General features: G+C 31.2%; 2 protein-coding genes across 4 annotated transcripts; both read left to right on the top strand.

The window, feature by feature from the left end:
* The first annotated feature begins 1874 nt into the window (after nt 1-1874).
* LOC132054468 (2-oxoisovalerate dehydrogenase subunit alpha 1, mitochondrial-like) lies at nt 1875-8713 on the top strand. 2 transcript variants are annotated; one of them, XM_059446469.1, is made up of 9 exons: nt 1875-2111; nt 5063-5203; nt 5678-5860; nt 6574-6731; nt 7274-7373; nt 7451-7562; nt 7674-7813; nt 8085-8270; nt 8378-8713. In XM_059446469.1, the coding sequence occupies exons 1-9, from the start codon at nt 1938-1940 to the stop codon at nt 8543-8545; spliced, it is 1362 nt and encodes a 453-aa protein (XP_059302452.1). In that variant the 5' UTR covers nt 1875-1937; the 3' UTR covers nt 8546-8713. The 2 variants fall into 2 exon arrangements, with proteins under 2 accessions (XP_059302452.1, XP_059302453.1); XM_059446470.1 differs by lacking the exon at nt 5063-5203.
* A 4459-nt stretch (nt 8714-13172) lies between these two features.
* LOC132051856 (2-oxoisovalerate dehydrogenase subunit alpha 1, mitochondrial-like) lies at nt 13173-19669 on the top strand. Of its 2 annotated transcripts, none has more exons than XM_059443104.1 (9): nt 13173-13454; nt 16721-16858; nt 17800-17982; nt 18148-18305; nt 18401-18500; nt 18585-18696; nt 18918-19057; nt 19139-19324; nt 19407-19669. In XM_059443104.1, exons 1-9 carry the CDS (start codon nt 13275-13277, stop codon nt 19572-19574), a joined length of 1365 nt encoding a protein of 454 aa, XP_059299087.1. In that variant the 5' UTR covers nt 13173-13274; the 3' UTR covers nt 19575-19669. The 2 variants fall into 2 exon arrangements, with proteins under 2 accessions (XP_059299087.1, XP_059299088.1); XM_059443105.1 differs by lacking the exon at nt 13173-13454 and adding an exon at nt 14852-15978.
* Nucleotides 19670-19955: the final 286 nt, after the last annotated feature.

Raw genomic sequence — 19955 nt, 5'->3', positions numbered from 1 at the left:
TCCCTCAGAAAACAGCAATGTTATCCATATCCAGCTACTCGAAGAAAATTCTCAACAAAATAGGAAAACAGAATTGGAAAATCACTTAGAATGACAATTGTAGGCGCTTGGCTATGAAAACCAAATATTTTTCACTTTATTTGTAATTTTGAAGTTGGACTTGAAGATGGAGTTGTGTTTGGTAATAGTTTTTGCAAAGAATATTTGGTTGTTTGAATGTACTGAAAGTGAAAAAAAGTGAAAATAGGTTTTTAGGTATTTTCCAAATTCCAAATACAAATTCAAGTTGTATTTTGAATTTTCATGGCCAAACGTTGATTTTCAAATAAAGTGAAAAAAAAATTCCGGAAAAAAGTGAATGACTATCATGGCCAAACATGTGCAAAGGTGCCTATAGAAAATCCTCTATTAATAGAAATATACAGAGGAAAACACAAAACAAAAAGATAGCTTATGAAGGCTCGAGTAAGTATATGTTTATCCTGTGGTAGATAGAATCACAAAATCATGTCCTGTCTTTAACAATAAACTTCAAACACAAGAACCAACAAATGATATCAGTAGGAACCACGAACATAACCCCAACTCCCAGCTTGTTCATAACAAGGAAAATACCTAACAGCTTGTTCTGATGGTTGTTAACTATTGTTTAGTATATGTTGTTAGTTTAAATACAATGCTTGTTTTGATTGTTACGTAAATTTTATTATATCGTATCGTTAAATTCATCGTTACGTAACGACGAAAAGTTTCATTTTATGTAACGATAGATGTGGTGCTATCGCGTCGTTACCTTATTTATTTTTCTCATTTTGTCTTTACTCATTACTCCCTAATAATCATATTTTATCTTTTATCCTACCTTTTAATGATAGCTCTACACCTTACCCTACTTTTCTTGTAGGTTTATCCTTCAAATTGTTGATGTCTACCATTATGGAAAGACGGGAAACGATATGATCTATCCAAACATTGTATTCGTCAAAACCATACAATACAATACAACACAAAGACGATATAATGTGATACATTATAAAACAATACATAACAACCATCCAAACAAAGTGTAAGACAATGTTGGACCATTGCCAAGTTCAAAAACAGGAAAAACTCTATGAAGAACAAGGAAATTAACCATGAAATAATTAAATCAGACAAGCCTTATTTACAACCAAACTTTCAACCCAAACTAGGATTCAGTCGGAAATCAGCAAATCATGTTTTCATCAATGAACTATAGAACACGAAAAATAGTCCAAACATTGTTACTACATGATAGTCCCTACGCCTTTACTCCAAATATTTTCGAAGATCTACACATGTTTATCGTTTGCTGCTTTAAATTCAACGAAACTGACTGTTTCAATAACATCAAACGTATCTAGAAGGAACAGTCCGAACAGATTTCATGAGGGATAGATATGGAATGCGCTGTTCCTAAAAAAAAAAAAATGTTGTCAGCCAATTGATAAATTATCATCATATATGATACAACACAATATATATGTTACTCTCTCCGTTCATTTTTACTTATTCATAATGGTTAAGTGGGTGTTTTACCATAATTGATATTAATTGGAGTATAGTTTTAATGGACTTGAGAATAATTTGAAAAAATAAATAGTTAATGCTAAGGTTTTTGTCCTTGATGTGCTTTAGCCTAAAGTGGATAAGTACAAGAGATAATTTTTTAATATAGTGGACTAAAGGTGAACGGATGGAGTATGCATTTGTTACTCCACGTCATCTTTACCAAAACATTTTTCATAATAAAATGATTAAAAATAATAATAGATGACATGAAATCTATTATTATGGAGATGGTTTATATAATATTTAAACGCAACATAAACTTGTCTACATATACATTTCAGTCTTGACCCTTTACCATCATCTTTAAGCTTGAAGTTTCTTCATTATTCTTCAAGTGACTCTCAATGGAGATCTTGTTTTCAAAATCAAGAAGCTTAAATCATTTTCTAATGAGATCAAGAAAATGCTGGCACAACTTGATACCGAGACATTTTGAGTCCATGAAAGCTGGAGAGCAACTTAATCATGCACACAACTATAAGGAGGATTATCATGATGACCTTAATGATGAAGATCAGGTAATGTTTGAACTCACCTTCTTTATTTTTGTTGTACTAATAAAGAAAATAAAGAGAAATTTTAAACATATAAAATGCATGAAACGTGCAACAAATTATCATTTCTATTCCATAATTATTTTTATTATTCTAGACTTCTAGTATACAAAAGTGAAATGCATGGGAGGGATTAAGGAGCACTTGAAATAGAAATGGCTACATAAGATATTAAACAGTTTATAGTACCTATTCCACTTCTTCTCACAATTTTTGTCCGTGGTTGAACATAGATTTGGTTGAAATTTGGAAAAAGAGTTGTGAAATCAAAGTTGAAAAATGGTACTATGTGAAAGTTAAAGCTATGTTCGAATTTGCGTTTCAATTGAAAACAAAATTAAAGGTTTATACGTGAAAAAAAAGATATTTCACTTTATCAGTTTTTCAAGCTTGATAACGTGTAACAAATTATCATTTCCATCCACTATCTATGAAACTTTTTCTTGGTTGCTCCATTCCAAGAAGATTATCAAGACATTTTGCATATAAGTGTGTGACCGATCCAGTGGGTAATAAAGTGGGTTGAGAATCATGAGGTCTTGAATGGCAAATACTAGGTGATTTTCTTCCGTTTGTCCAAGCCTTGGTGGACAAATTACCCGATACTACTACTAGTGTAAGTTAGCAAATACCCCATGAAATTAGTATAGATTCACACAAGCTATAGCTTGGACATCATGATTATTAAAAGGAAGAAGAAGATACATTTTTATATTTGCCAATTCTTAAAAGATTATAGTCTAATATGAATTGACATGACATGTTAAAGACTACAAGATATTAAAAGTATACTTTTGATATGTTCTACATATTCAACTTAAGATTTACATGTCAAAGTATATTTTTCTTCTTTTAAATTTCACGCCCAATATAAAGATACATAAAAAGAAAAAACATGATTAGTGAGAATTCATATTCATATAATGATTTTGATTTGTCTAGAATTGCGGCACACTTATTATTAGGCCCCATTTGGACATGGTTAGAAACCATGGTTTCAAATCTTGTTTGGACATGTAATTTGGATATTTTAAGTTGTATTTTCTCTTGTAGACATAAAAACTCCACAAATTGTGAAAACTATCAAAACATTCTCAATTCTTATACAATCTTACCAAATGAGCAAGTCATAGTTCATAACAAAATTAGTACACTACTAGAAGACCTTTCTAAAAAATACAACATCAATTAATCAAACTTTAGTTCAATAAAAACGAAAATTTAACATGAATAGCAATGTAACTACTCTTTAATATAATCCTCTCACATAAATTAAAGGTTGGGAGACATAAATAAAGGTTGGTGGAAGTTCATGAGATTGGTAAATGATTGATGGGGGTAATTGTTAAAAATATCTACCAACTTATGGGTCTTTTTTTACAAAATATAAACTTATGGTTAAATTTTATATTTAAAAAAGTTGAAACCGTGGTTTCAAACCCCAAATCATGCCTTTTTGGATGATTTGGGGTTTGAAACCATAATTTGAAAACCATGAATTAAAAACGCACGTCCAAAATGATTGGATGCTTTTGGTACCATAGTTTGAAAACGCATGCCCAAAAGCCTACTTAACGTACTATATAAAATGAAATGGATGGGAGGGACTAAGGAGCACTGGACACATAAGATTTTAAACAATTTATAGTACACATATTTCACTTCTTCTCACAATTCTTGACAAATTTAAAAATATTTAATACTTATTATGATTAAATAGAAACTATTATTCAGAATGTAAGCTACATTCTCTATCGTGTACTCTTAACATTAAGTAATGCACTATGATTCTTGGAAAAAAGAAAGAAATAAAAATACCGCATTAAAAATATTATAATACTATCTACTATCGACTTCTGGACACAGCATGTCTGAATTTTAATAGCATATCAATGTCAAAAAAGATAATGCAAACTTTTATTCAGTGATGTGATTTGCTACATGTGACAAAAATTTACTTGTTTATTTAATTCCACAAAGGAAGTGTTTTGTCTCTTTCAATTATGTAGTGAATTATTTTTGTGGTTTTGACGTCTAAATATATTTCAGATATATAATATCGTAGTCTGTTTTTGTTGTTTCCTGAATAAGTTATTGATGTACGTCGTTTTGCAGTTTGTTTCTTATAGTTTTGGTTTAATCAATTTCTTCTGCTAACACTATTGATGAGTAATATCAATAATTAACTAATTTCATATGAGATTTTCATTATTGTCTTGCTTGTTAGTTATTGGCCTTATGGGAATGATCAATTTGTTCGTGAAAATAACAACAAAAATAAGTAGTAGTAGTTGTAGTCGTAGTACTAAGCACGAAATACTAGAGGTGCAACTTTGTAAGCTTGTGCACTTCCTCCATTCCCTTTTACTTATCAAATATATTTTAAATTTTTTTTTTTTTTTACTTATTCATTTTAGCAAATTAAGAGCATTAATTATTTTTGTTCAATTTTACTTTCATCATTAAGTAACTATTCCCTGAATTAACTGAAGTAAATATAGTTAAATTTAGATTCTTAAAGTACAATTTTAGACGGATAATTTAGTAAAATAAACACTTAATTAAGTAACTTCTTTAAGGGGAGTACAAAATGCAAATCGAACAAGTAAAAAGAGAGGAGGGAGTAATACCTAACTAATAGGATAGCATTCTATCTTAAATTGTCCTAATTAGAAAATCTCTAAACGACTAGCAAGTAGATAGCATCTCCCCAGTAGTCCGTTATTGAGCTCAAATTCGCATGCATTATACCTATATTATTAGTCTTAACTTAATAGACATACCCAAGAGGTCAAGACAACAATAATAGAATTTCTTAAAAATATTTTATATTACATTTTAATAACAAAATATTATGGGGAAAAAATAAGTTATGCGCTCTCTTAATTGTAGAAGTTTATTTTCTATTGAATCAGCACACCCTGAATTTCCCTGGAGGAAGGGTTCCAATTACATCTCAGATGAAGTTTATCTCAGAGTCATCTGAAAAGAGACTACCTTGTTATCGAGTCCTTGATGATGATGGCTATCTAATTCCAGGCAGTATATTTGAACAGGTATATTATGTGTAATTCTTTAAGTACGGGTAGATTGGGATAATGACATTTTTTGTTTCTTATTGATAAATTTTGATTTTGGTTCTTGTAATTTATGACTTAGCACATTTAACTTTCAATTAATTAAAATATGTGTTTTTGTCCCTTTAAGTAGGAAATCTATTATATTTAGATTATATCTAGAACTACATTACCCTCAAATTAACATGGAATAACAATACAAATTTAGCGCAATCCATGGACAATTAAATGGTAAAACGGTTTAATAATTCTGTAAATTTGTAAATATTCACAATAAAAGAAAATAGTATGCACATTTCAGTTAATTGAAGGTCGAACGTGCTTAGTTAGATATCACAAAGGCTAATATCAGAATTTACTTATAATAGGAACCAAAAGTGCTACTTATAACCTTTTCGATTCTAGGATATTAAGACATAGATTTTGATGGAATTCTTGGAAATCAAATGGTAGGTGAGCAAAGGATTGGCACTAAACATGTATTCAACAATGGTAGCACTTCAAACAATGGACAACATTTTCTATGAAGCACAAAGGCAAGGGAGGTTATCTTTCTACCTTACCAGTACTGGAGAAGAAGCTATCAACATTGCTTCTGCTGCTGCACTCACCCTAGATGACATTGTGTTGCCACAGGTACTTGGTTTAGTCCTCCTATTCTATTGGTCCCTCTGCAATTAACGTGTTAACCAAATTAGTATGGTGATTCTATTATACTCTTGTCCTTGTTTGAGCTCTTATAGCCTAACATCAATTGTATATACCTACAGGTAATGTCTCAGAGAGATATAAATGCTAGTTCTGTCTAATAATTCTGTAGTAATAAAAAACATTTAGCATCAATATAATGATGTAAACCAACTAAGAAGAATTATAGCAGCCTATTAGGTCAAACTTTTAAATCTACTTATTTTGAAAAGTATTTTTTGACAGTGTTTTTTGGAAAAGTAATTTAAGAGAAAAGTAGTTTGTGTTTAGCTAATCAATTTGAAAAACACTTTTGTCAATATTAGAGCAACAATTTGTGTTGGCCAAGGTTCCAAAAGTGTTTCTAAGCAAAAAGTTATTTTTTTTTTTTTTTTTTTTTGGTTTTTGTAAAACATCTTCCGCTGCTACTCAAAAATACTTACATATATCTTTTTCTAAAGAGCTTGATCAAATACCTCAACTCTCTAAAATAAACACTTTTAATCTTTTAGAAATTTTGCCAAAACAGGCTATCAATTTATTAAGGACATCTAATTAACAAAACTGGAATACTGCAGAAAATATTGCTACAAGAATGACTTGCACAAATTAAGAAATCAAGAACATAAAAAGATTGAAGTTTCTTGTTATATGTATTGCAGTATAGGGAGCCAGGGGTTCTTTTATGGCGCGGCTTCACACTTCAAGAATTTGCAGATCAATTGTTTGGAAATAAGGCTGATTATGGGAAAGGCAGGCAAATGCCTATACATTATGGTTCCAATAAGCTCAATTACTTCACTGTTTCCTCTCCACTCACGTAACATTTCAAATCCTTTATCCCTTTGCCAAGTACTCCCTCATTCCCAATCAGAGGCGGATCCAGGATTTGAACTCTATGGGTTCAAATTTAAGATTTTTAGCATTGAACCCATCATATTTTTAAAGTTAGGGGTTCATATTTATTATTTATTAAAATTTAGTAGGTTTTTACACATAAATTTATGCTCTGTGTCGAAAGTTAGGAGTTCAATTGAACTCCTACATACAATGCTACATACGCCTCTGGTCCCAATCCATAGGGCAGTACTCGGATTTCGAGGATCAAATGAGTTTTTCTTTTATCGGAATTTTCATAGGTCCTCTAAATTGTTAATCATTCTGCCATGCTGTACTTTTCATGTAGTTTCCATATATGTTAATTTTACTTCAAAAAAATTAAGGATTCTACATCCGAATATACGGTCAAAATTAAGAATTTTGACTTTTGAAATTCGAACTATAACATATAAAATGGGACAGAGGGAGTAGGAGATTCAGAATTTCGCATGATTCACAGCTGCAAATTCCATTTTGTTTCAGCACACAGCTTCCACAGGCCGCTGGCGTGGCATACTCTCTCAAAATGGATAAAAAAGAAGCTTGTGTTGTGGTTTATTTTGGTGACGGTAGCACCAGTGAGGTAACAAAATCGCGCGTATTAACATGATATTATCTTCCTTAGATGGAATTGTTGTTTTAACTTCTTTCTCTTTGCAGGGTGACTTCCATGCTGGTTTGAATTTTGCAGCAGTAATGGAAGCTCCTGTCATTTTTCTTTGCCGCAACAACGGATGGGCCATTAGCACTCCTGTAACAGAACAATTTCGAAGTAAATTCCAAGCTCATCAATTTATATAATTTCGCCATTTTAGTGTCTGTAATTTACAACAATGCAAAAATATTGAAATGCCTCAAAAAATCATATTCTTTTCAATGCTAGGTGATGGAATTGCTATTAAGGGGCAGGCTTATGGAATCAGAAGCATTCGTGTAGATGGCAATGATGCACTAGCAGTTTATAGTGCTACTCGTGCAGCTCGTCAAATGGCAATAAAGGAGCAACGACCAATATTAGTTGAGGTGAAATTTTAACTCCTGTTGTAACTCTGCTAAACAGAGTAAATGCCAAAACTAGTTCAAGTTACAAAATACATTGAAGTTAAAAGATGTTAAAAAACGTTATGCCTCTTGTTCATATCATCTGGCTTTTAAAGTTTTTACACAATCTCTAAGACAAGACATTTAATAGTTTAAGTTATAAAAAGTATTTGTCTAAACGACTCATTATTAGAACAGTAAGGGTGAATATGATAAAAACTACTAGTACTAACTTTCACTTCATAACTCTCAGGCCATGACATACAGAGTAAGCCACCATTCAACGTCTGATGATTCAACAAAGTATCGGTGCGTAAAGGAAATAGAGCAATGGAGAACAGAAAAAAGCCCCATAACCAGATTCAGAAAATGGATTGAGGGAAATGGCTGGTGGGCTGATCAAAATGAAACTGAACTTCGCGGAAACATCAGAAAACAGGTTCACGATTCAACAAGCATAGGAGTAGCATAATTTCACACCTAAAGATATTATACACCTAGAGTTTCAATTAATATTTTTCTTTGTCCTGATTTCTGATATCTTAGGTATTGGAAGCAATTCAAGGTGCAGAGAAAGTGGAGAAACCTCCATTGAAAGACTTATTTGGTGATGTTTATCACAAAATGCCATCAAATTTGCAAGAGCAAGAGAGGTTTATTAGAGATACTATTAAAAGATGTCCAAAAGAGTATCCTTCTGACGTGCCTGTGTAGGCTATTTTCCCCTGATTTTCGTGATATATTAAGATGGGGTTATCTGTAATATCTGTGAGCTTTGTGTATATAATTATCAAGAAATAGATTTCACCTAGACCGAAGTAATTATTCCAGTTTATTGAACTAATTTATCTCACTTCTATATTTAATTTCGTTTTGGAGTCATACTGAGTAAAGTAGTAAGTACCAACTCACCAATGACATTACTGGCATTGACTGAAGATCTTGACTCTTGATCAATTGCTAGTTCATTAGTATGTAGGACCATACTTCCAAAAATTACTTATTTTAATACGTATTGTTGTTAGAAAACGTTATAGAGAGGAAATGTAATTAATCAAATAGAACTTTTTCAATCAATTTATCTTATTAGTACAAAATTTGATGATAAAATATGAAAACAATGAAAAAGAAATTGAGTAATGCAATAGAAAGAGTAAAGTTCTACATTAGATTAATATAGAAAGAATATGAACGATATCTAATATTTTGCAGAAGCCAAGAAATTGAGTGATTTTTCCCTTCGTCCAAGTTTGAAAAGCAATGACAAATACTATTACATCAGAATATATCAACAACTCCATAAATTTGCCAGTAATTTTATTTAGATACTTAAACTAATGCGTGTTTCACTTGAGCACCTGAATACATAATAAAGTGAATTTATTAGACACCTCTAACTCAAATTTTGAAACATTTACGTGTATATTCTCAAGCCTCCATTAAATAGATATGTTAACCACACAAAATGTCTAAATGAAATTTACTAACAAAAGTATATAAAACTATACAAATTCGTCTTCATCAAGGAGGTTTGAACTGTTTGGTATTCTTGAAATTGAATTGTGTCATTTCTATCTTGGCCAATACAATTTGCCAGCAAATTACATTTAGACATTTGAATTATAGTTTACTTTAATTGAACACCTAAACACATGATAAATTAGATACTCTCGAGTCTCGATTCAAATTTCGGAAAAACTATTATGCATGTTTACAAACACCTATTAGGTTATTAAGTTATCCACATAAAATATGTCATATCCTTTAATTATACACATCAGCCTCAATTTATAAAAGCATAAGGTTTAATGGCTTAACGAGGCAAATGCGTATAATCAAAAGAAGGTGTCACATTTTACATAAATGGTTAACTTATTTATGTGATTGACACATGAGAACATGCACAAAACAAAATTCAAAATTTGAACCGAAAGTTTACTAAGATCACTTTATCATGTATTGAAAGAAACTTTAATACGAGTATCTAAATAAAATTTACTAATAATTTTAAAAAGATGCCAATGTATTAAGCCTATAATTTATCACCTAACCTGACTAGGAAATAGTAATCTCATGAATATAATCAAAGAACTGGATTTGAGTGAAAAGTCGTGTGTCTGGGATGGTCCGAATATCTCGACTTTCATCACGTAAGAGACATGTTTGTCAGTGAACAGATCCTAGCACACACATGATTATAAATTTTGTTGCGACAAAAACTTAAAGTCTTAACTTAAATAGCCCTTCTACGTATGACTTTGCAATAGTACAAACAATAAATGTTTTCGGCAAGGTTGTTGTGGACAGCTTGTTTTCTTCATTCTCCATAGCCTTAATTACAGTTTATTTGTTTGCAGCTGTTATAGGCAAGAGAGAATAAGAAAGAGATAATGATCAAAAATGCACATCAAGTATGGTTTTTTTTTGGCGAGCTTTGTGTCTGAATTAGTATTACCAACTATTATCAAATACACCTCGAATACTATTTGATGGTCCGTGATTTACACCCTTTTCCTTTGTTTAAAAATAGTGTCAAATGACACTCCATGCGGATAATTAATTATTTTTTTTTTAAAAAAAGAAGAGAGATAATGATAAAAAACAAACATGACGTATCACTTTTTGCGAGTTTCCTACCTGAACAACTACTATCACCAATTATTTATCAAACACACCTCGAAATTTATGAGTCAACTACAATATGGAGGAAATTTTATGGCCAAATTAAGTTGTCATGCGCCTTTTGGCGATTATGTTTAAACACTTGTTCTAGTCAGCTTCAGGTATGTTTTGATAAATGGTTGGTGATAATTCAGATAGACACATGATAGTTCAGGTAGAAAACCCGCAAAAAAAATATTTTTTTTTTTTTTTTTTTTTATTTCAAAAAGAAATTGAAAATTCAAAAGCCAGCAAACTGAGACGGACCAGTGAAATGGGGGTTATAAGGGGTCCCACAGTATGGGAGAAGTTATTGTACTATACAACTGTAGGAGATACAGAGGAATTAAATGAAAAGAAAAAAGAGATTAGAATACAAGTGTTCAACAGCCTTAAATGTTATGAAACCGTCAAACAGCAATAAGCATTGATGTCAACTAAAGGGGATATGCTTTTAATATACTGTACTTTATGAGATACAATTTTCTTGTTAGTTTCCTTTTTTAAATATATTACTGTATATTTTAATTATTAAAAATTATTTATAAATGAAAAACTTTTATATTCAAACAAATATTATGACATCTTTAATATGATACTATTATTTAGAAATAATTTTCTTTCTTATATTGCATGCCTCTCTCTCAAACAATTGCACAAAATTGGAGCGCATGAGGCAACGATGACAACTATGCACGAGGATTTAACGAAAAAGCCATTACAAAGAGTTCAAATTTTCCTTCATTTCACTTATTGGACTCTAGTTGTCCTTCATTTCACTTATTGGACTCTAGTTGTCCTTTTACGGTAAAAAATAAATCTCTTTTAGGCGAAATTATGAGATGACATAAGTGAGACTTTAATTAAATAGGTCATACTCATTTATTAATTCACTTGGATATCAGACTCATTCCATAAATAACCTGACTCATTCGAATTTATTTGTTTGATAATTATTGGAGCTAGATTTCTAAGAATCAATAATTGTAAAAGGATGAAGAAGCTGAATCGAACCTAGACCTAGTATCGATTAGAGCTCGTTAGTCTGATTTTGAACCAACAATCGCAACTTCAAACGAAGAAGACATTGTTGTCTTTTAAATACATTAAGTTGTAAAATGTGAAATATCGAATGAACTAGGTACGAACAAATAGTTTGTAGTTGTTTTGAGTTAATTAACCCAGATGAATCTTGTTATTTATGGTTGGGCCATGCAAACAAACAATTTCATCTATTTACTTAAAGCCTCACATGTGTCATATCATAATTTTATTAAAAGATGCATTTCAATCGGAAAATTAATGTTAAGAGCAATATGAGAGTGATAGGTGGAAGGATAACTCAAAAATTAACAATAAGGGCAATTTGAGTCCAATAGATGGAAGAAGGGCAATTTAAGTCACGTCATATGATGATGTAAGATTAATTTTTTTTACTCCCTTAATTAAGTTTATTTTATGCCTCTTAGTTTAACTGGACACGAAACTTAGGAAGTAAGAGAAACCTTGAACAAGGATCTCAAACTTAAAATGTGTATAATGTACCAAATGCTCTTGAAATTTTGTAGTCTTAAACATATCACGTGAGATATTGAAATTTAAAATTTACTAAATATATAAAGTGACTTTCTTGTTAATAAATAACACCCATAAATTGAAACATATGGATACAAATGTACTTCGAAATTTATGATATTTTTTTTTGCAGCAAGAAAAACCACAATGATCCATTATGTTTTGGGGGTAGGTTTAAAGTAACCACTTAAATATATTCCTCAACAACTTTGGTCCTTCAGATTTGCTCAGGGAACTCTTTTGATGATGTCCATCAAATATTTAATAAATTTTGTCCGTTAGATTTGACGAAAACTATGAATTTTTTTTAGTGGGAACTCACTATATTCTAAGGTTTAATGTACTGCAGTTTCTACGATTTGACGAGACTTCCCTGGTGTTTATGGTTAATTTTTTTTTTTGTTTTGGTTTCTCATTCGATGTCTGCTACCCATATTGAAGTCCAATTAAATTTGGATCCGCTCCGCGCAGGGTTCATTCGGAGGAACCGCTCTATACCAAGGATTTTTCCGTATCCAGGGCTCGAACCCGAGACATCTGATTATGGAAGGAACAACCCCATCCGCTGCATGATTGAATCTTTTTTATTTTATTGTTACCACAAATTTAACCGACATTATTTGTTAAAATATTTGACGGAAACCAAAAATGCTATGACCAAAAATGATCAGAGGATATTTAAAGAATTATTTTAAACTTATTTTCAAATATAAGGAATCTTTTTTTGTCATTTTCTCTCAATTTACTTCTAGAATAATTCAACAAAGTAACCATTTTCGGCAAATCTGTTTCCATAATCCACACTCACGATCATACAATATTTCTAAAAGAGGAAAAAGAGAAGGGAAAAAGAAAAAAGGGGAGATCACGGTTTTTGTTCCTCCTATTATCAATAGCGGAGCTAGCCCTTCGGGCGTGGGTTCGGCCGAACCCAATAACTTTTCGTCTGAATCATATATTTATGTTAAACTTTTTATTAAATATGTACAAAATATTAATTTAGAACCCTGTAACTTTAAATAAATTAGAACCCCGAACCCACAAGCTTCAAATTCTTGCTCCGCCTCTGCGGCTATTGATGGGGTATAGATAGTAAGTAGTACTACACATTACATACTTCGACTTTCTTCAGCTCACTATCTTAATTCTAAACCACGAATAAGAGTCAAGACCAAAGCCTTTTTCATTTTTCTTCAAGAAAGTTTCAATGGCAAGTTGGCTTTTAAGATCAACAACAAGTACTTTAAGAAAGCTGCAGGTGGCCTTTTCCGGCAAGTCGACCGGTGTTCTCGTAGGAAGACGTAATTTCGGGTCGATGGACGCTGGACAGAAACTTGATCCATGCAGTTGTGAGGAGGATTATCGTGACACTGTTTACCAAAATCAGGCAACATTTGAACTCTCTTTTTTTGTTTCATACAACCTGAATATCATGCATTCAGTTTAAAATGAGAAGATTGTTAAAGGTCAAACACATCTCAACCATTACTTTTTCGTAAGTTTTCCTACCTGAATTATCAGGTGTGTGAGTTTCCTACCTAAACTGTTATCAACTAGCTACTTGCCAAAACACACCTCAACTATCGGTTCACTTTTCTGACCTGAGTATCACCATCGTTCAGGTAGCTAAAAAAGGGAACTCATAGTTGAGGTGTATTTTGATAAGTAGTTGGTAACAATTCAGTTGGGAAACTCGCACACCTGATAGTTCAGGTGTTTTTTTTTATCATTATCTCTAAGTTCAACAAAAAGAAGTATAATTAATTAACCCTTGTGATCAGTCAAATTATAACATATATAAATTGAATGGATGGGATATTAATTTTCGGATTTTTTATCTGTTTTATTTTGCATGATACTTTTCTTTCTCTATTTTTTTTAAAAGATATAATACATAAGTTACAACTAAATTAATTCGAAAAAATTACTTGCCTACATTTTTATGATAATATATTACTCATCGTATGCTTGCTTGAATTAAACTTAGTAATCTCCGCCCACTGTGATGCCACCTTCTCAAAAGCAAGTGAGATGAAAAGCATAGGAACTAAACAGTACACATGTCATTCTTAATTGATTTTCTTGATACTTACCTATTTTTCAAAGAATGATATTTTTTTATATTAGTTTTTTATTTTTATTTTTAAGAAGATGATTTGTAGCTACACATATTTATAGCTTGTTTCAAACTATAGATTTTACAGTAAAAAAAAATCTTTTTATCTTTCGTAAATTCAATGCCTAGTTAAAATAGAAAAAGATATTTTTTTTTTAGTACAGATCAAAAAGGAAAGTAAAATTAGGACGGAGTGAGTACAAAATAAAATGGATTGAGATGGGGTCGCGTAGACGAGAACAAAGGAAAACATGGATGATGCTGTCAAAGTTACTCTTCCGTCTGGCTTTCCTCTTTGAATTAGTGGAATAGGCAATAAATAGAGCAAGCATTTATTAAAAGTAAAGATCAAATGATGAAAGATTAATTTAGTCAAGAAAGTTTATTACTCCTTCTATTTCAATTTATATGAACTTATTTCCTTATTTTCTTCGGTCCAAAGTAATTGAGGTTTTAGTCTCTAAAAATTGATTCAAAATAATTAATGTTTCACAACATCAAGAAAGTCTTTAGTTCTCTTTTCCAAACTTGCCTTTGATACATTCTCATATGTCCATAATAATTATGTCAACATAAAAAATAAATAAAAAATTATAATTAAGAGTATCTAAGTCAAAATCCTCTTAACTTTTTAAATTAATAAATTCCTTAATCCATGTGTCCAAGCTTAAAACCTCAAGTATTTTGGACCGGAGAAAGTATTATCTGAAAGATCCATAAAAGACAAGTATGACAATTAAATAACAGAATATTTTGATTAAATTATATTTACTATGTCTCATTTCATGTGACAAACTTAATTTTAGTATGTGCTAAGTCGAATAATATATTTATATATTTAGAGATAATATAACTTTAAACTTCTTTTACCTTAAGATTATTCGTAGTCATAGAAATAGTCTCTAATTTGTTAAATCATATCTTTCTTTCTTTTTTAAACTCCATCGTCACAACATGAAACAAAATAAAGTATAGGGTACAATTCAATGTGTCCAAAGCTTTTCGTTTTTAATTAAATTATGTCTTCGTCAATTAAAGCACAATTGACAAAATAAAAGAGAGTCAGAGTAGTACATATTTCCAATGAACAGAAATAAACGAGTTTGACTGCAGTTAACTTGGAGAGGGTGCCTGTATTCAGAGGGTAAAATAGACATTATATAGGATAAAGAGGGAGGGGGGAATGTCTATTGTTCATAGTTGAGGGGAGTTTGATTTTAAAGCAAAGTTGGGGGTAAAAATGATTTTTCACTCAATTAAAAACACACCTTACGTATCATTTTTTTTTGTGAGTTTTTTACCTGAATTATCCGGTGTTTGCGTTTCCTACTTAAATTATCACCAACTATTCAGGTAGCAAACTCACAAAAAAGTGATACTTGAGCTGTGTTTTTTACCATTATCTCTTTTTTCTTCTTAAATATAAATCTGTTTACCCAGCTGCTTAAAAAACATATCCATTATCAGAGTCATAATAGATTATAGCTGTTATTTTTTAATGTATAATATAGTGTGTAATAAATATATGATCAACATATAATATAAAAATTATATAAACATAACACTGATTATTAGATGATTATATTGACTAAAATTGTTAATATAAAAATTGTGACTTTGTTGGACTGCTAGTAACATAAAATTTGCTTTTTTCCTCGTCGAATTTTGAAATCCGAAATACGAGTATTTTAAAAAAAAAACACGTCTCAAAATGTTTTGCCTAAACAAAAAGGAAAAGAAAATGAACGTAACCCTTCTCTGTCCTCATTTTCTATTTTCTCTATTTTTACCTTCGGTATTTCTCTCGCTCCAATATTGGTACTCCTTAATTTATTTCAATGCTAATTGGTGAATACTCATCTCGACGTCTTTTTGGCTATCTATCCAACTTTTCCCTTTTAAATGTTAAATTATTGATACGATTAGTTGCTTGGCATAAATTAACTGCTGTATTTTTAATTTCTAGTATTTTATGATCTTTATACGCGTTGTTGCTTCCATATGTCGTTCGTTTGATTTATACCATTAAGGTTTAAATAATTACTCCTTTTTAGTAATTTAACTGAACAATTTTTTCTTTACACAATCATTCTAACTTTTATTATGCATTTATTTACAACTTTTATGTGTTTATTAACTATGAAAATAATAAAAAAATTAATTAAGATGTGAAGACTTTGAAATAGTAGATTTAAATTGAAAAAACCCAAAGACTGAAACTTGTTAAGTAGTTAGATCTTTAAATTAATGTGCTTAGTTTTTTCGAAGAGTTAAATATTAGTGTATAAATTTGTACATAATTTAGTAAGGCTAATATATCAGCAGATGTTACTACAAAACGTAATTTAGTAAGGCTAGTATATCAGCAGATGTTTCAATAAAACATATTATAACTTTTTGATGGTAGAACCATTTCATTGTCGACCTCTAATAATGTAATTTTAGATCATCTTATTGGAATCGTATAACTATCAACAGTTAGAAGTTTTGATATACTTGTTTAAACTGATAATTGGTAATTACTATTGATTCAACAGGATTTAGATTTTCCAGGTGGAAAAATACCATTAACATCACAGATGAAGTTTATTTCAGAAGCATCCGATAAGAGATTACCATGTTATCGAGTTCTAAATGACGATGGCTCTCTAATTTCTAATAGCATACACGAGCAGGTACCACAGATAAATCTTGAATCTTACAACTTGATTAATACTTCTCTACTTACAATGTGTTTTAAAATGTAGTTTGTACTTGCAAATTCATATTAAAAAAGTAATTGCATGAAAGTAGAATATACTTCAAATTCGGTGTCAAAGAGTTTTTAGAAGATGTTTTTGGCAGAAAAAATGTGAATGAAGGATCCCAAATGAAGATCGCTTTTGTTCTTGTTTAATTCCCTTCATCTCGAAAGCAGATTTTATTTGTACATCTCTTTCTTCGTCGCTGTAATTTTCGTCCTTTCTTTTGTTTTTGAGTTTCTTTTAGTTTCTAGTAAAAATGACTGAGGTATTCTATCTAAATAGTAGATAGAGGTAAATAAAAGAATACTAATATCTGAACCATATAATTTCTCAATTCTAACACAAGATACTTTTAGATCGAATATACTTATCGATTGAATAGAATGTTCTTGCCGTATCTGGACAATACCATCAAAGCCACTTCATGAATAAAATGTTACCAATTAGCAATTTATGTAATCGTTGACATCTTACCAATTGATTCTGTCTAGCTTTAACGAGATCGGAAGCAAATTGTCAATAAGGTAAAATTTTGAAAAAACCTGTTAAAGACTTATTTTTTCTTCTAAAATTATTTTAGTTCAGTTTTTGCTTATAAACTTTTGGGGTCTGCCTTCTGGTTTATACATTCAAGTCAATCAAGTCAACTAAAAGGTAATAAGAAGTAACTGTCTATAATCATGAGACCAGTAACCTGAAAAGATAAAACTAAGTTACTTTTTTAGCACATTAAATTACAATAATTGGGTAAAAGTTCATTTACATTGTGATTTATAAGACAAATCCCTTCTACTTTAAATAAATTAAGACTTGGTACTTTCAAGTCAGTTTTATTAATTTTGTTATGTTATGAACATATTCTTATATGTTAGATAGGGCAAGAAGTGGCAGTGAACATGTACAGTGCAATGGTTACTCTCAAGACTATGGACACTTTCCTTTATGAAGCACAGAGGCAAGGGAGGATTTCCTTCTATATGACCTCTTTTGGTGAAGAGGCTATCAACATTGCATCTGCTGCTGCTCTATCACCACATGACATTGTTTTACCTCAAGTAATTCCCCTAATTCCTTTAGGATAAACATTATTTACCATTTATTCTGGATCGCCAGTCAATATTATTATATGAAAGTTACCTGCAATTACCTTTTAAGTGCCCAATTGTGTACAGATTTTTACAACGCCAGTGCATAGAACTTAAACTTATAATATGTTGCAGTATCGAGAAGCAGGGATCTTACTATGGCGTGGCTTCACTGTGCAAGAATGCACAAACCAATGTTTTGGGAATAAGGATGATAAAGGGAAAGGCAGGCAAATGCCAGTTCATTATGGTTCCAAGAAACACAATGTTATTACCATATCTTCACCTTTGGCGTAAGATATTTATTCTCAGAATGATCCCTTAATGTAAATTCCTGGTAGAAATTGCGATAATATAATGTGCTGCTTGCTCTATTCACCTTGAACAGCACTCAGATATCTCAGGCTGCTGGTGTGGCTTATTCTCTGAAAATGGATAAACGAGGTACTTGTGCTGCTGCTTATTCAGGAGATGGTGGAACTAGTGAGGTAATTAAATGGCAATGAGCACTTTGAAATAATTTTCTTTCCAAATTACACTTAAAAAGGTTGTGGTGAAAAACATCAATGCAGGGAGATTTTCATGCAGGATTGAACTTTGCAGCTGTTATGGAAGCTCCTGTTATCTTCATATGCCGGAATAATGGATGGGCCATAAGCACCCCTATACACGAACAGTTTCGAAGTAAATCCATTTCTTCATTAGTCTTTAATTTCAGGCTACTCCTTGAAAAAGTAAATCAGAAAAAATAAAGTCTGAATTATTTCTCTAAGGGAACTGTTTCATGTTATATGACAATATCTGACTAGGCACGAGTTTAATCAAGAAAGAAAGACACCTAACACATGAAACTTAATGTGATTAATCTTTCTTGTGTCCTCTTCCACATTTATTTGTTGTTGCAGGTGACGGCGTTGTGGCAAAGGGGCTAGGTTATGGAATAAGAAGTATCCGTGTAGACGGAAATGATGTTATTGCAGTTTATAGTGCTATTTGTGCAGCTCGTAATATGGCAATTAGTGAGGAAAGACCCATACTAGTCGAGGTGAAAGTTATATATATACTGTCATTCATTGGCTCTTGAAGGTGAAAACTTGTGATGTCCTTATTTTGGTAAAAATATCAGGCAATGACTTATCGAGTAGGACACCATTCGACATCTGATGATTCCACGAAGTATCGGCCAACGAATGAAATAGAATACTGGAAAACAGCAAGAAGCCCCATTGCAAGATTTAGAAAATATATTCAGAGAAATGGTTGGTGGAGTGATGACAAGGAATCTGAACTCTGCAGTTATGTCAAGAAACAGGTATATAATCCCGGAAATATATATATGGGCATATCTATTGTGAAACTGAAATGTATCTTAATCAATTTTTCATTTTGCATAGGTATTACAGGCAATTAAAACTGCAGAAGAAATGGAGAAACCTTCATTGACAGAATTGTTTACAGATGTGTATGAACAGATGCCACCTAATCTCCAAGAGCAAGAGATGTCTACTAGAGATACTATCAAGAAACATCCTAAAGACTACCCTATTGATGCCCATATATAGCTTATTATTTTTTTCGGTATGCAAATTCATGGCAAATCGTGTAGCAATGTTTTCTGAGAAATTGAACTTAATTAATACTATACTTATTACTGCAACTTTTTCCAAAAATTATCAAAATTGACAAACTCAGAACCCAGTCGACTTATGTATTACGGAGTACTCTATTTAGAAGTCTTAGCGGAAAGAATAGAAGGTGCTAATATGATGTTACTTACCTATAAAACTTTGCAGGGTGGAGTCACTTTTACTTGTCCAGATAATCTACTTTTATAATATAGGTGATCTGATAGTATAAAAGTTTATTTACAGGTCAATGTATTTAAGTTATTACAGGTCAATGTATTTAAGTTAAACACATTCTCTATTCTTCTCCAAGAAAAT

This window comes from Lycium ferocissimum, chromosome 4 (genome assembly GCF_029784015.1).
Source record: "Lycium ferocissimum isolate CSIRO_LF1 chromosome 4, AGI_CSIRO_Lferr_CH_V1, whole genome shotgun sequence".
NCBI lineage: Eukaryota > Viridiplantae > Streptophyta > Magnoliopsida > Solanales > Solanaceae > Lycium > Lycium ferocissimum.
Note: the sequence above shows the minus strand (reverse complement) of the source record. Positions and strands in the feature narration are given on the sequence as shown.

Coding starts and splice junctions, on each gene's coding strand:
- LOC132054468 (XM_059446469.1), top strand. CDS start 1,938: ATGGAGATCTTGTTTTCAAAATCAAGAAGCTTAAATCATTTTCTAATG. Junction 5,861..6,573: donor ATGACATTGTGTTGCCACAG/GTACTTGGTTTA, acceptor TATGTATTGCAG/TATAGGGAGCCAGGGGTTCT. Junction 8,271..8,377: donor GCGGAAACATCAGAAAACAG/GTTCACGATTCA, acceptor CTGATATCTTAG/GTATTGGAAGCAATTCAAGG.
- LOC132051856 (XM_059443104.1), top strand. CDS start 13,275: ATGGCAAGTTGGCTTTTAAGATCAACAACAAGTACTTTAAGAAAGCTG. Junction 18,306..18,400: donor ACCATATCTTCACCTTTGGC/GTAAGATATTTA, acceptor CACCTTGAACAG/CACTCAGATATCTCAGGCTG. Junction 19,325..19,406: donor GCAGTTATGTCAAGAAACAG/GTATATAATCCC, acceptor CATTTTGCATAG/GTATTACAGGCAATTAAAAC.